The following is a 14,922-nucleotide window of genomic DNA, read 5'->3' as shown; positions in this document are numbered from 1 at the left end:
GTAGGCAGCTTCGTGTGTGGGCGTCGTTGCCTCTGGCCATAATGACAACAATGCATACAAGAATAATGCCCGAGTACAATCCCACCTCAACATCGTCCATGGCCGTGTCGAGGAGCCAGTGGGCTCAGTCTTCCATTGATCCTTCTGGTCGACGGTTTTATGTCTTTCCCCAAGGTTATCATCCCTGTCGACATCACCGACAGATGAGAGCGGATGGTGGTTTGAGATCTGGGCCTGAGGATTGATGGTGGTAAATCTGGCGCTCGACTTTGACGATGCAGATGGCTGACGGTGGCTCCTCGGTGATGCGCAACAGTGGCAAAGGCCTTACCGACATCGGGCTTCTTCATAGACTCGCAACTCCCTTATTAGCTATGGCTCTCCTCCGAGCCTAACGATAAGTTAGGGGCGACGATGGCATACACAAGATTACCTAAGGACTCCTTTGTAATTTTATTTTCTTATTAGATGGGGTTCCCTACAAACTTCTAAAGACATGTGCCATCACTTGACCCTTCTCGTCAGTTCCACTTTCGTTCATTGTATTCTGCTTGTTTGCGATTAATGGTACACACATTTGCCTAAAAAACTTGCTGGGCAAAAACTCCATGAAATTGCCTTGTGAGAATACTTTAATACATCAATTAAAATGTAAAAAATACTAGCCTATGAACTAAACTCGCGGGTATAATTTAGTCCAAAGGCAAGACAACTCAGCCTTATCCTGCCTCATGGTGCGCCACACTGGCTAGTCATTCACGCACGTCACACGTGTCAAATTCCTCCAATCCAAATTAATTGACACTCACCTAGCACAACTTTGTTATTTTGCAATTAACTCTGAATTTTTTTTGTCAAGCTGTGACCTTCGACCCTCACCCTAGTGTGACGAATCGGGTGCTGCCTAAGGGCCCTGCAATAACATGCTCTGTGCTCCCTCTTAACATACAGTCACCAAACAACTCTAATTATATATACTCACTATGTCTACACTTAGCATATCTCAGAGGAACAACCATACCAAAATTGTGCAGGCTACCAAACACACCCTATATGAACAAACATAGAGGCTTTGCGTTAACGTGGATCTGAAGAAATAGTGAGGAAGAAACTCAGAGTACACAAACAGCCCAATCTAAAAACTAGTGCAAAATGTAGATAACTAAGCCAAGAGATACAAAGAACTGCCACCATACATAATCATAGTAAATTGCTTCACGGTATTATTTATCATTTCACAAGACAAACGCTAAAGTGATAGAATATTATGAACAAGAGCCTAAAATACACCACTAATTACATCAAAATTGTCTAAGAACGATCCACAATTGGCAGGTAGTTGTCACAAGGATTCTGTGGTACAACAATAGATGATGGTTGTCAGATAAGCTATTGTTAAATCATCTGCGACTACCGCTGCAATAGCAAGACTGGATGCAGCTTAGGTGTAATGGGAAGACATGATCTATGACATACCCTTTTCTCCGAGTGCTGCCTTTAATTGTTTTTTGTGTTGGCTGGTAGAAGAAAACAACGGAGTGAGTGGTGGGGAGGAAATTTCACTGCTCTCTCTGCTACTTCTGGCCTCAAGCAACTTATTGACTGTAATGAGGGGTGTTCTCTGGCTGTTCGAGGGTATGGAGAAACTGCGAGCCAAGGAAGCAGGTGGCCGCGGAAGCGGCGAGGCTGTCTGCGACGCTGTTGGCGAGGCACGGACAGGTGCTGTAGGAGCTTGGCGCTTTGATACCAAAGGACCGGAGTAGCCAACTAGACCACAAGGCCGGAGGGGCTCAACATTGGCCGGAGGCCTAGGCAGCTCATGAACCTCACTGATTTTGGGGGATACTATTGAAGGTGGGAACATCTTGGGTGAAACTGGTGACGGCTGCCTAGCATGAACACACGACTTGGATATCATCGCATGAGGACGGCCCATGGATGACTTGGGATCAGGCTTGCTTGATCCTGCTTTGCTTGGAATCGGACCAGACCAGGACTCTCTCTTTAACTTCTTACTAAAATCAGAGTTTGATGGCAGTTTAATGGGACCACTATGCATGGTGCTCGCCTTGTAATCTTTCGCCGGTGGAGATGAATGCCACAAGTTGGCTGCAGCGCCATCTTTACTTCCGAAAAAATGCGCGGAATGATGAGACCTGTGAACAGCTGCTGATCTGGGATAGTCATCATCCGCTGGTGTTGGGAGTTTGTATGAGTGCCGGGCTGAAGATGGCCGGATTTGCCGAAGCCTCTCTGTTTGATCGACAAAATTGTCAGCAAACATTGGAGCTGAATGTGTGATGATCTCAGGCTTCACTTGTGGAGCTGCTGCTTCTGCCTTCAGTAGCTTCACCTCTTCCTGCATATGAGCAGATAGGAATACTAAAAACTTCAGAGTATGTACACAGAACGATCTTTAAGCTGGTAAACGGTAGTAGTATAGGTCTGTTTGTCCAGACTATAAATATGGACACGGCTAGGAAATTGCAATGTTTTACCAGTGAGCATTAGTAAGTGGAAGCTCACCTGCTTGATCTCTTTTATTGGCGTTGGGGAAGTCCTCAGGTCTCCTTTATCCAACTGTACATAGAAAGCAGATATAATTAAACAGCTACAAGATAGATATTTATACATATAAATAAATAATGTTGAAGTATTAGAATTAATGTACGCGAAATATCACCAAGGTGAATATTGTTCTAATCGTAGCAACAACAACATTTATACGTTTGCACCGTGCGGTTGGAGATTAACCTAACTCAAATATTACAACTAGCTTACTTACACATTGTGCTGCTTGTGCACCATGTGCGGCCAAATATTAATATCAGGAATACATTGGCACATACAGTATGTAATAAAATGGAAGCTCTAGATATGAGGCAGCGACATTGTGGAGAAGTGTAAGGCGCATAGAAACCGGGTGACTTACATCCATTGAACCTCTCGAAGCAATAAAATCTTGGTCTCTATCATTTATTTCATAGTCGAAACTCAGTTCTCTGTCATCACTACAAGTCTCTTGGTAAGAGCTGGAGCCATCGTTGTCAGATTCATTGTCCTCAAGGCCGGTGAACTGATAGTCAATGTGCTGTTTCTCAGCTATTGCTTTTACATGGGGTTCAAGTGCCTCAAGGCACTTGAGTCCTCTCCTGAAAAAAATTAGCTGAATGTCCAAGCAATGTGCCTAGTTAGGTTATGTGCCACTCACTGTCAGGTAAACAATGGACAGCTTTATGGAGAAAGGGTTAGCCCACCTGAGAAGCATGATGGCGAGCAGCCTGTGTTAAAAGACTATGGAATTGCCCCTGCTTCAGAGATTTCAAGCGAAATATGAACAACGCTGCATCCTCTTGGTATTCAACAAGTGAATCTTGCAGTTGTTCTGCAGAAAACGATTCGACTTTTGAATTCTTTGACTGTCCTTTTTGTCCATAAGATGCCCTCATGACTTCGTACGCCTCCCTGTATGAAAAGGTAACACTTTAAAAGACGAATCTCAATGATGAACGCAAAATAAGATCATGTTGGTTATGTTAAAACCTTTTCGTGTCACATTGGTGCTTCATTTCCTGCATCAGTGTGAAGAAAACAAAAGGCATACCATGTCAAAAATTGGTGTAAACTGAGATGTTTGTTCTGTATATGACAGATGTTTCCTGTGAACGAATTTGAGGATTTACGGTCTTGTAAAAGTTAACGAATATTAGTGGAGGTGTGGATAACATTTGTAATATTCAAACGAGTGTATCGAATTGCGGAAAGGTTATAGAGGAAATTTTAAATGCCAAACCTCCACGGTTTGTAGCTCCTTGAGAAGAGATTCCGATGGGGTAGTGATTGTATGAATGATATGTGTACGCTGATAAGAAAATTTTGAAGCATGTCAGCAGATTATAAATTCTAACTGCATTAAACAAATCTAATGAATGTCAAATGTTCCTGCAAAAAGAAACATATTTTAATAGGAAAAGACTTACATAGTTATCCAGAGACTTTGTTAGTTCAAACTGGGCCTTTCCAAGCATCATCAGCACTCTGCCTGCAACATTTTGAATTAATATAAAGGCGTAATGCTTAAAGAGAGCAGTAATTACACAAATAAACACCAGTCTAATTTAGCTTACACGGTCAGAACTTGAAATCTTAAAATCAGAAAAACGAAGTTGTACCTGAACTATGTAGCACAATCAATGCATGAAAGATCACGCCTTAAAGAAATTAGAAACTTACACGGTATACGACTCCCTACCCCATCAGGAATACAACTGGCGGGATCTAGACTCACCCCATAAACCAACACTGGTCATTCCTGCACACTTTATCCTCACTCGAGCGTAATGTGCACCGACCCCCTCCGCCCTTGGAGGGGTCTCGGCCTTTAGTTCTCGCCGCATCCACCAGGAAAAGAAGATGCACCTTGTTGATATGAGTGATTTATCATTCCTTCTAAGCTAGGATGTCACATCGATCCAGGCCACAATGCCTCTGCATCAGTTGGTGGTCCTTGGCTTGAACAAGCCGCAAAACCGATGGATGCGCATGGACGCCCCCCCCCCCCCCCCACCCCCGCGGGCCCTGGAGGGGCCTCGAGCTTCAGCTGCATCCACCAAGATGATGGTTGGCAAAGAGGCATCTGCCTTATTTTGGGAGGATCCTTGGCTCCACAGTCGCTCTGTCTGAGCTTCTTCTCTAGTCTCAGAGTGCACTAGGAAGCGGCGGAACATCTGGGATGCCATGACCGACTTGAGATGGATTTCGGACATAGGAGGGACCCTGAGTCCCCTGGCCTTATGGCATTACGTCCAGATCTGGCGGATGGTGCAGACAATGCAGTTGTCTACCTCTTCGGGCGTCCTCCTATAGCATTGGAATTCAGACGCCCAGTACATGTCCAAGAGCTGCTACGACACCCTTTTCCAGTGAGTTGTCTACCTCTTGGAGGCTTATCTAGAAGCTGTGGGTTGTTCCGAGGGTCAATTTATTCATCTGGCTTGCCCTACCATGACCGTTGTTGGATCATTGGAGCACCTTGTTGTGCGACGCCACCTACAATACACACTGAGTTGCGTGCTATGTGACCAGTCTGAGGAGACGATGACCCATCTCCTCTCTAGCTACTCCTTCTGGCACACGGTGTGGCCTGAGGTGCTCTCCTAGATCTGATCGGCGGCTTGCCACCCAACTGAGGGGGTGGGTTTCGTGGACTTTCTTGCCATTCCATCCAAACCTCGGCTCGGAAGGGAGCGTCCTCTGCCATCATGCTTGTGGTTTGGTGCATCTGGAAGCACCACAACACGATCATCTTTGAAAACGCTCAGCTCAGCTTAGGTCGCCTCCTCGACATGATTAAGTCAGAGGAAAATGCGCGATGGCAAGCGCAGGAGTGCTTGCGGTGAGGCAGTGCCTAGTGTCTAGTGCATCGTGTTGTATTACTGGGTGTGCCCTTCTTAGGGCTTGTACAAATTCTCCTTTCTATAAATGCATCAAAACCCAAGGCTTATGCGTTTTTACTGTATGTTTTACACCATATATTGCGATAATCTGCCTAGAGGACAACTCACCACTATCATCATCCTCATCATTTAGTGCATTTTTTGCAAGTAAGCAACTTCCCATTTCCTCCAAGGCCTCCGAAAACTCTGCATAATATATACAACCCATTAATGAAGGGTGGCATCGACAAACAAGCTATCAATGTCTTAAGTATTACGTACTCTGTAAACAAATGTAAGACTAGGTCACTACTTAGTGACCTAAAACGTCTTAGATTTGTTTACAGAGGGAGTAGAACAGTAAGTACCATAGACGCTATTTGTTGTAGCGGCTGCAGCTGAAAGCAAGCCGTCATAACACTTCCTCATTTGTTCCACATCCTGCAGTGAAGTTCGAAATGTATTTCAGTATCACAAAATGCATCATTGCAGAATATGAGTTCCCTGCTCTTCACCAAACTAAAAATGGTAGCAGTGTTTAACCGTGGGCCAGCAATAAATAGGGGGCTTTTGCGTGATTTTTGAACAAAAAGAGATATAACTCTTATAAATTTGTAATCAGTTTATAAATAATTTGTGTTGGTTGTGTTCATCAGATTGTTGCAGATTCCGGGGGCCTTGTCTCGAGAACCAAGTAGTGTGGCAGTTTCAGCCATTATAAGATCACTATTCAGTGAACAGAAGATATGGTTGGATCACATTAGTCCATTTTTACCTGTGTCAAAGTGAACTACTCGAATGTTACATTTCAAGGTATTCTTCCGTGCTATCCATCATGTGAAAGAACAGAATGTAAGATACCTATGCCAGATAACTGAGCCACTCCAAGAATACCTTTCAAAGTGTTATTCAGTATCATCCCTCGTAAGGAACAACAGAATTTAAGATACCTACATCATATAACTTGACTGCTCAAGGTTACATTTCAAGGTGTTATTCAGTGTTATCCCTTATCATATTGAAGTAGAACAATAATAATTTAAGATTAGGTTGTGTATATATTCTAGAATTCAGAAATCATAACTTCACTATGACGCGGTTCAACCCAAGCCAGAATCACTGAAAAGCTGCAACAGTAAGCATGATTACGACATCTAAATCGTGCTCAAATAACGTCACTATCCCAAGTCCAAACAGCTTATCCAGTCAAGATTATGTCTATTCAGCGTCCGTGCAGCATCAACGACCCGCAAAGTATCAGAACTGGAATATCTCTCAAAGATTAATGGCATGATGTTTTTTTTGTTGAATATAAGCTCCCATAGCTATGACAGAAAGAAACTTCGATGCTAAGTTATGGACCTTTATCTATCACATTACTTCCGGTCAAGATAATGCACTCTGTGTTGAAATTTGGAGTCAAAATTACGTCTAAAGGCTGGCATTTTTTATTGTAACAACTTTCTCCGGTCGACGCTTCCATCCATAGACTTTGACCAGACAAAAAGGGCTTCTGCACAAATACCTACAGGCAACTGCAGAGAAGTTGCATGTCTTTGTCATGGATTAGAGCCTAACAACTAAACTACCTACTGGACGATATTTTTATGAAAAGAAATTCCTACTTGCATCAACGTGAGGCAACCTCAAACATTTTTTATCCTAAAGGTGGCTCGTATAGATTATTTAATCTCTCAATTAATGGAGAAACATTTGTATCATAGTGTTGATCATGATTCATTGACTGATTGATGCATGGACAGACAGTACATGACAAATTCTCAGAAATGACCATAATTCAGTTTTGCATGCGGATCGCCTCCTATTGAAATCAAATCAAATGACGATTGGCTCCATCCCTCCAGGCTCATTGAGAAAATAAAAATAGTAGTATAGTTTGATGATAACAAATAAGAACAGCCCATTCTTCCTGGAAAAAGGCGCCCGAGAAGATCACAAATTTCCAGGCGAGATCCGATTTTGACGCCGATTTCACGAGGAACCACGGAAACAAACCCCAAAATCACACAAAGGAAAAAGGGCGGATGAGGAGACGGAGCGGGCGGACCTGGGCAGCTTCGGCGAGCTCGTCGAGCTTGGCGGGCGGCGGGGGGTGCGCCTTCCGCTCCTTGGGGTGGTGGTGGCCGAAGCCCCGGAGCCTCCGCAATGGCGATTTCATCTCCGGCCGATGCCTCCGGGACGCCACGCTGTGCGCGGGGAATTGATCAGTCTCTGTATTGATCAAGACGCTTATATGTTTGTCTCTCGGGTCTGTCTCTTGTTCTTCTTTGGCGGTTGTGTAAGACCGGGGTAGGAAACTGACTCGCGAGGGGTCGTCTTTCCCAACGCCAAACCAAAGTCTGGTGACTCCTGCTCGCTTACCTTTGGCAGGGCGTTGTACATATAGCAGCAGGCAGGGCTCACGATTGTACTCCCTCCGTTCCAAAATAGATGACCCAACTTAGTACTAAAGTTAGTATAAAGTTGAGTCATCTATTTTGGAACGGAGGGAGTATAAGCGAAAACTGAATAGTAAATGGTAAATAAAATCCCCTAAAAAGAATAGTAAATAAAAACATGATACCCTGTAAATTTTGTTTCTCCCTTTTATTTTTCGCACCTACTTTTCGTATATGGTCCACGAGAGTCTCAACACGAATCTCCCGGGAAATGCACGTGACGGAGGAGACACATGAGGTTGGCGCTACCCTCCTCGGTGTCGACCTACACACCTTGTGCCAAGCTCTAGGACATCGACTGTTCCCTCCCACTCGGACGATAGGCTGCAATGCACCGGCAATTTTCACGACTATGAACCAACCTGCATCAAACATCACAAGATTGAAGGTGTGGATCACCGATATGATCTTGATACATACTATACATGTATATATATATGCGCAAAATTTTCAGATTTTTTATTATGCAAAGTAGTATCCGCTGAAAAGTAGATAAAGACACCCGCAAATAAAAGATAGGTAAAGAGCTATGTGCTTTTAAATGTTATAAAACTCCATTTTCATTAATATCTACCTAAATCGACCACCACGCTGCTCTTCTCTTTGGAGCCTACTTTTCCCCGCGTATATTGTTGATCAACATTTGATCTTTGCTAAGCGTTCTTTGCGACTCAAGCTTATTAAGCTAGGCACTTTTCTATGGCTTACTATCTTTATTTTTTTCATGAAATTTGGTGGAGAGAGTAGTATAGGACTAGCATTAGGAGCGTTGTTTGTGTTGTGATAGTATGAAACTTACACATTTCAAGATTTGGTGGCACGTATCACTGCTATAGATAGCGTAAAAACAAATTTACATATCTCAGGGGTTGGTGAAACCATAGTTTTAAAAACCAAACCGGTGGTCGAACCGGTAAGACCGTCAGTTCAGGTTTTTACTGGTCGTACCATTGGTTCGCCGGTTCGATTGCTGGTTTTACAATCAAATAATATACTTAGAATAATTAAAATAGGGTCAAATAGCACTGGTTTCCTCTTAGACAACCAAGAAGGGTAGTTGAGGTAGTTATTAGCCCAAAGATAGGCTAATGCCCATGACATGGGATCTAATCCCACTACTTGCAGCAATATTTTTCTGAGTTTCTCTATACACCGGTTCGGCCATCCGATTTATTAGCCGGTTTCATGAAAGAACCGCCCTATTTTCACCGGTGTAGTTGTGGGTCGGTCTTTTGTGCTTAAAAAATCGATGGGATCGCCGCTTCAGGTTTTTTTCATTCAACCAACAGTCTGGTTTTTTTAAACTATAATTGAAACTCACGTAAGTGTTAAATGGGCCTAAGAAAAAAGGAAACCCGAAACATAAGCTAACAAAGGGGGCTATGGTCTTTTCTAACCACGAAGCAAGGGGAGCGCTTTATTTCTAGCAAGCTTAGTATCTTAAGAAATGTTCCTTATGTTGTACTGATGTCATTTGGATGTTATATAACATTCAGATTTGCGTGAATTCTGTTAAGCTTCATGCACTAGCCAACACAACCAAAAGTCCGAACTGATGGAAAGGGCTAGTGCAATCCACATATACTGTAACACCCCTCTCACGTGTGACGGGGAAGACAAGTCAACACGTGCAACCGAAAGAGAGCGACGACGCGCGAAACTCACGTATGACTCAAGAGGCTTATACGTGGACACAAAGGGGGGCATCAATAATTTTTAGATAAATTGCACAAACCAGGACTTGAACTCAAGACTTAGCTCTGATACCATATTAAGTTTCATGCACTAGCCAACGCAATCAAAAATTCGAACGGATGAAAAGGGCTAGTGCAATCCACATACACTGTAACAAATTCACATAGAGTGCAAGGAAAAGAATTATGTGAACCATGTAAGAGTAACTAACAGAATTATCATATAGCCCTCATCACCATAAATTTTGGAGGGTGCTCGGTGTCAAGCTTGCGAGCCTCCATGTGACATCCTGTCCTAATAGGATGGTAGACTACTCATATCAACAAGGTACACTTTTTTCTGGGAGCCCATTCGAAGGAACCTCAAAGTTAAGTGTGCTTGACTTGGAGTAATTTGAGGATGGGTGACCTACTGAAAAGTTGATCCTGAATGCGCGCGACTGAGGACAAAGTGCACAAAAAAACTAACGTTGGTCTATGAGGATAGTCTAGATCCTAGGTGCAACAGCCTGAAGTTGGTGGCTAAACCCATGGGTTTGGCCGGGGCGTTACACTTGGAACTAGAGACAACCCTCGCGGTTACATGGTTGTGTGCGAGACAGTGATACATACTTGGGGCACATGTGAATGTTGGCACTGGTGCGCACATGTGTGTGCCAAGAGAAAGAGGAAACATTCCTGATAGGCCGACGGAGATGTCGGTTCCTTTGAGGGGTGTGTGTGTGTGACATCCCGGCTTAACAAGAATGATAGACTACCCATATTAACAATGTGTACCTTCTTCTTCGAGAGCCCTCCGTCAAAGGAACCTTCAAGTTAAGCGTGCTTAGCTTGGAGCAATTTAAGGATCAACGACCAATTGGGAAGTTGATTCGAGGGTGGGCACGAGTGAGGACAAACTACACATGAAAGACTAGTATTGGTCTGTAGGGACCGCATAGATCCCATGGGCAATAGCCTAGGACCAGTGGGTGAACCAGTGAGTTTGGCCGGGCATTACACTCCTTATTTGGAGGTTGGGTGAGGCGATATCATGCACACTCCATCTGCCCAGAAAATGGGTCACAAACATTTCAGGACGCACGCTCACTTCCGTCGTCGCTCACATCCCCGTGCCTTCTTTGATTCGTGCCACATCCAACACTCGGTCCGCTGCGATTTGGCCCCTCTCGGCTCCGTTGAGCCGCTCCTGGACCTCTAACGCTTTGCTACAGGCTCGCAACTTCTTCTCGCCATCCGACCACGTCCCCCCTTCTGCCACGCGACCTCGACGACTTACCCGAGGTAAATTTCCCTAGCCTTTTCTCATAATTTAGCTAGTCATATATTTATGTAGATGACATAGGATTCAATAGATGGGTCCGATTGCGTAGCTTGATTCATCATCGGATTCAAGCTCCGAGTCTGATAGTGAAATCATGGACGCCAAAGAAGATGAGGTGATATTGATGGTTGCTGAATGGATATCATCAACCAGAGGGAAGAGGAAGCGCCTGGGCTTGGTTGTGCGACATTTCACCGGAACAGGTGCACTAGCCACGAGTGCCTCATGCCCGACTGCTTTTGTGTCAGGTTGTGCATTCCCGATGTACGTGTTCCAGCGTCGCTTCCGCATGACCGAATGGTTGTTCCGTCGAATTGGCAACAACATGCTCGCTAGTGAACCTCTCTTTCAGCAATGGAGAAATGCCGTTGGTTCCCTAGGCTTTTCCCTTTTCAGAAGGTGACTGCGACACTTTAGATGCTTGCATATGGCTCTCATACAAATTCATGGATGACACTCTTTGAATGCCGAGGACACAACCATGCTCCTTGCGATGCATGAAGCAAAATAGTGGCCTGAGATGCTAGGGAGTGTTGACTATATGCACTAGAAGTGGGAGAATTGCGCTGCGTCTTGGCACGACCAATTCATCGGGTATTGCAAAGATCCAACCATAATTTTGGAAGTTATTGCCTTCGAAGATATATGGATCTTGCATTGCTACCTTGGGTTACCTGGTTCTCACAATAGCATGAAAATTCTTGCAGATATCTAATATGTTTGCATGGCTAAATGCTGCCACTTCTCCACCATGCGACTTTACGGTGAATGACCATCAATATGACCATGGCTAAATTCTAGCATATGGCATCTATCCATCATAGTCAACATTTACAAAGTCAATCTCTAAGCCTGAGAACATGAAACATAAGCATTTTGCCAAGGCAAAGGAAGTTCCGAGGAAAGACAATTGTAGGACATTTGGATTGCTGCAAGCAAGGTTTGCAATTTGTTGGGAGCCTACTCGTTTCTAGAACATGCATGTCTTGCAAATATACATGCTACCCAATATGGTCATAGAGGACGAGAGGGATATGCTAGGCCCTATGGGCATTGACAACCTCGCCAAGCCTCAAGAGAACACAACCACATTCAAGCCTTTGTTGAGGTGTAGCAGAAGAGTGAAGACATGGCCTCACATCATCAGTCGAAAGAAGGATCTCATTGAGCATCACTGGCAGCTAGGCAGGAGATAGTGTGTCTAAATTGATTTTAAAACTTGTTTATTTTTACTTGAACAATTGGTTTGGTCGCATTATTTGTTACATTTGGATTATTCATTGTATTTAGAGATGGTTTGTAATAATAATTGTTCGAATATGCTCATTATTTATTTTTAAATTATTATAAATAGGATAGAAAGAACGTATGACCAATGATAGACGAGTCCTGCTCATAGGAAAAATACGAAGGCCATATTTATGACGACTCTGTATTTGCGCACAACCTTCACAATGATTAGAATATTATAGAGCACATTACATATAAATGTTGTTGTACTAAACCAGCGACAATTAATATGTATATGGAGTAGAGTTTTCTAATGTTTTTTTTATCACATAGAGAGATAAAAAAAACAACAACTAGAGGCAGTCCTTCTCTAGTCTAGTCTCTAGAAAAAGACAAAAGTGGACTTATCCAGTGACTTCGGTCCGATCATGATCCATCATCACCCAGCTACCAAAATGAGGCCTAGCAAGCCCAGTCGCCAGGCCCATGTGTTTGGCAGGAGGAGGGGAGACCTCGCCTCGCGCACAGGCGAGCACATATAAAAGGGCGTCCGCCGATCTAGGGTTTCTTCTGGGACGCAGGCGGCGGCTTAGGGTTTTAACTCGCATCCATTCTCAAGGTAAGCGCCGCCTCCTCCACGAACCTCGATTCAGACCGCCCTTCACCTCACACGGGCTCCTGTTTGATTATTCCGGTTTGTTCTTGTGCCATCGCGTCCGTCTCAGGTTAGCAGGAGGCGGGCCATGGCGCCGTCGCAGCCCAAGTCAGGGCTCTTCGTGGGCATCAACAAGGGCCACGTCGTCACCAAGCGCGAGCTGCCGCCACGCCCGTCCGACCGCAAGGGGGTAAGCAGCCACCCACCTCCACTGTCCTAGTTTCTCCCCCACGTTCTTTTTCTGCCATGTGGTCTCCTTGCGCAATTGATCTACCCATGCATATTATCATGACTTGTGCTTGTTGTTTAGGCTTATTCAATAATAAATTGTGTTCAGGCTGGTGAGATGTCGACATTCAATTGCAGTGATTTGTGCTTGTTTGAATACTATCGTGGTGTACGTGTATCTTTGTTGTAGTTATGATCCAGAAGGGGTAGTGTTCTAAGTGTTACGAGCATTGTAGCATAGTTTGATTGATATTACTGAAGGTCCCAGGTTGTCTGGTTAAATGTGTGATGGGTATCTTGCAATTACATGAAAGCCCTCAAAACTGAGGACTAGGAAAATGTACATATTGAGTTCAGCCTGCTGCCTGTAATTCTTGGAACTCCCCAGTTGCTAGCCCTGCAGGCTCAAATGTGCCAGCTTAATCAAGTAATTTATAATTCTGCGTTAATTTTATTTTCCTATTGTTGCTCATGTGTCGATCTGGCTGTTCTTTCTGACTTATGTTACTGATACAGACATGTTGTATTTTCATGCCTTGCATATTATTTAATCAATTAGTACTATCTTGTCATGATAAACTCAAAATAGAACTTGCTAGTTTTGAAGCAAAACTGAGTTATTTGGCCATTGTAGTTGGCTATTTTAAACAAAACTTGTGGGAAACTAATACAAAGTGAACTTTGCATTTGTATGGTTCTCTGTGTTTTTTCAATAACTTGTACATGTCTATTCAGTTTGTATTTTCTTTACATTGTTATATCTTGGACAATTTTTGCAGAAAGGTACCAAGAGGGTGCTGTTTGTCAGGAACTTGATTAGGGAGGTTGCTGGATTTGCTCCCTATGAGAAGCGTATCACTGAGCTTCTTAAGGTTGGAAAGGACAAGCGTGCACTCAAGGTCGCCAAGAGGAAGCTTGGTACTCACAAGAGAGCAAAGAAGAAGAGGGAGGAGATGTCAAGTGTCCTCAGGAAGATGAGGTGTGTAACCACTAGTCTTATTATTGCAGTTTATATTATGGACACTATTTTACTATGTTATCCTATAGTTCATTTTCCTTTTTTGTTCTAGATGACTTGGTTACAAAGATCACTAGTGCATAATTCGTCCTCTTACATCATGACTGATGAATTCCGTTGATCACTAGTTGCTTAAATGTCCCTTTTCAAGCCAGTGACTTTTCTATATTGCAAGTAGTGTAGGCTGTAGACAACAGCATCAACTTGGAAGATGTTGGTGTTATGGTGCTGTAGACAATGGAGCAACCTTGGTCATAATCATTGTTGTTTATGTGCTTCTTTAATTGTTTCTTTTGCTTGACCAAAGTCCATTCATCCTACCAATCAGGAAACATAATAGCTCCTGTAATTTCTTTTTCCCTATAACGATAATATATATGAACGAGCTCATTGTTCTCTCCTGGTATGTAGGTCTGGTGGTGGTGGTGCCGCGGACAAGAAGAAATAGATTTTGCATGTTGGTGAAATTCTATTTATCTCAACGCTTTGCCCCGTATTTCCATATTATGCCAAGTTTGTAGCCTGTGGCAATTGGATACGAATGTAGCACATTGCACTTCAAGTTCAGAGTAAAACTATGAATTTTTGACACTATATTTGCAATTGGATTGACATGGTAGTACATTGCATTCTGAGTTCAGAGTAAAACCGTGAGTTTTTGGCAATCTTTAGTGCGTGGTTTCTATTTGAGAACACCTATCACCTTTTCTTCACAGAAATCAAACGTCTTTGTTTTCTTACTTTTGTATCTGAGCTATCTGTATGGCGATGGTTGTATGTTCTTCCCAGACCTTATTGATCTGGGCAGTAAAGCAGGTTTGATTTTGTATCCTTTAGGACCTTGAGCTGTTTGTACCTAATGCCCCTTCGGTGGGGGAG

At 43.5% G+C, this 14,922-nt stretch overlaps 2 protein-coding genes across 2 annotated transcripts; one reads left to right on the top strand and one right to left on the bottom strand.

Annotated features, from left to right (window-relative positions):
• Nucleotides 1–1,233: 1,233 nt before the first annotated feature.
• On the bottom strand, nucleotides 1,234–7,848 carry LOC123062542 (uncharacterized protein At2g33490). Its single transcript, XM_044486095.1, has 10 exons — nucleotides 7,504–7,848; nucleotides 5,804–5,876; nucleotides 5,565–5,642; nucleotides 3,981–4,042; nucleotides 3,794–3,862; nucleotides 3,544–3,572; nucleotides 3,258–3,465; nucleotides 2,933–3,166; nucleotides 2,527–2,580; nucleotides 1,234–2,359 (listed from the first exon to the last, which is right to left on the bottom strand). Exons 1-10 carry the CDS (start codon nucleotides 7,612–7,614, stop codon nucleotides 1,466–1,468), a joined length of 1,812 nt encoding a protein of 603 aa, XP_044342030.1. The 5' UTR covers nucleotides 7,615–7,848; the 3' UTR covers nucleotides 1,234–1,465.
• A 4,777-nt stretch (nucleotides 7,849–12,625) lies between these two features.
• Nucleotides 12,626–14,708, top strand: LOC123062541 (60S ribosomal protein L36-3). The gene is made up of 4 exons (XM_044486094.1): nucleotides 12,626–12,761; nucleotides 12,868–12,987; nucleotides 13,805–14,004; nucleotides 14,455–14,708. The coding sequence occupies exons 2-4, from the start codon at nucleotides 12,886–12,888 to the stop codon at nucleotides 14,489–14,491; spliced, it is 339 nt and encodes a 112-aa protein (XP_044342029.1). The 5' UTR covers nucleotides 12,626–12,761; nucleotides 12,868–12,885; the 3' UTR covers nucleotides 14,492–14,708.
• Nucleotides 14,709–14,922: the final 214 nt, after the last annotated feature.

This window comes from Triticum aestivum, chromosome 3A (genome assembly GCF_018294505.1).
Source record: "Triticum aestivum cultivar Chinese Spring chromosome 3A, IWGSC CS RefSeq v2.1, whole genome shotgun sequence".
Lineage (NCBI taxonomy): Eukaryota > Viridiplantae > Streptophyta > Magnoliopsida > Poales > Poaceae > Triticum > Triticum aestivum.
This window is presented reverse-complemented; position numbering and strand designations above follow the sequence as displayed.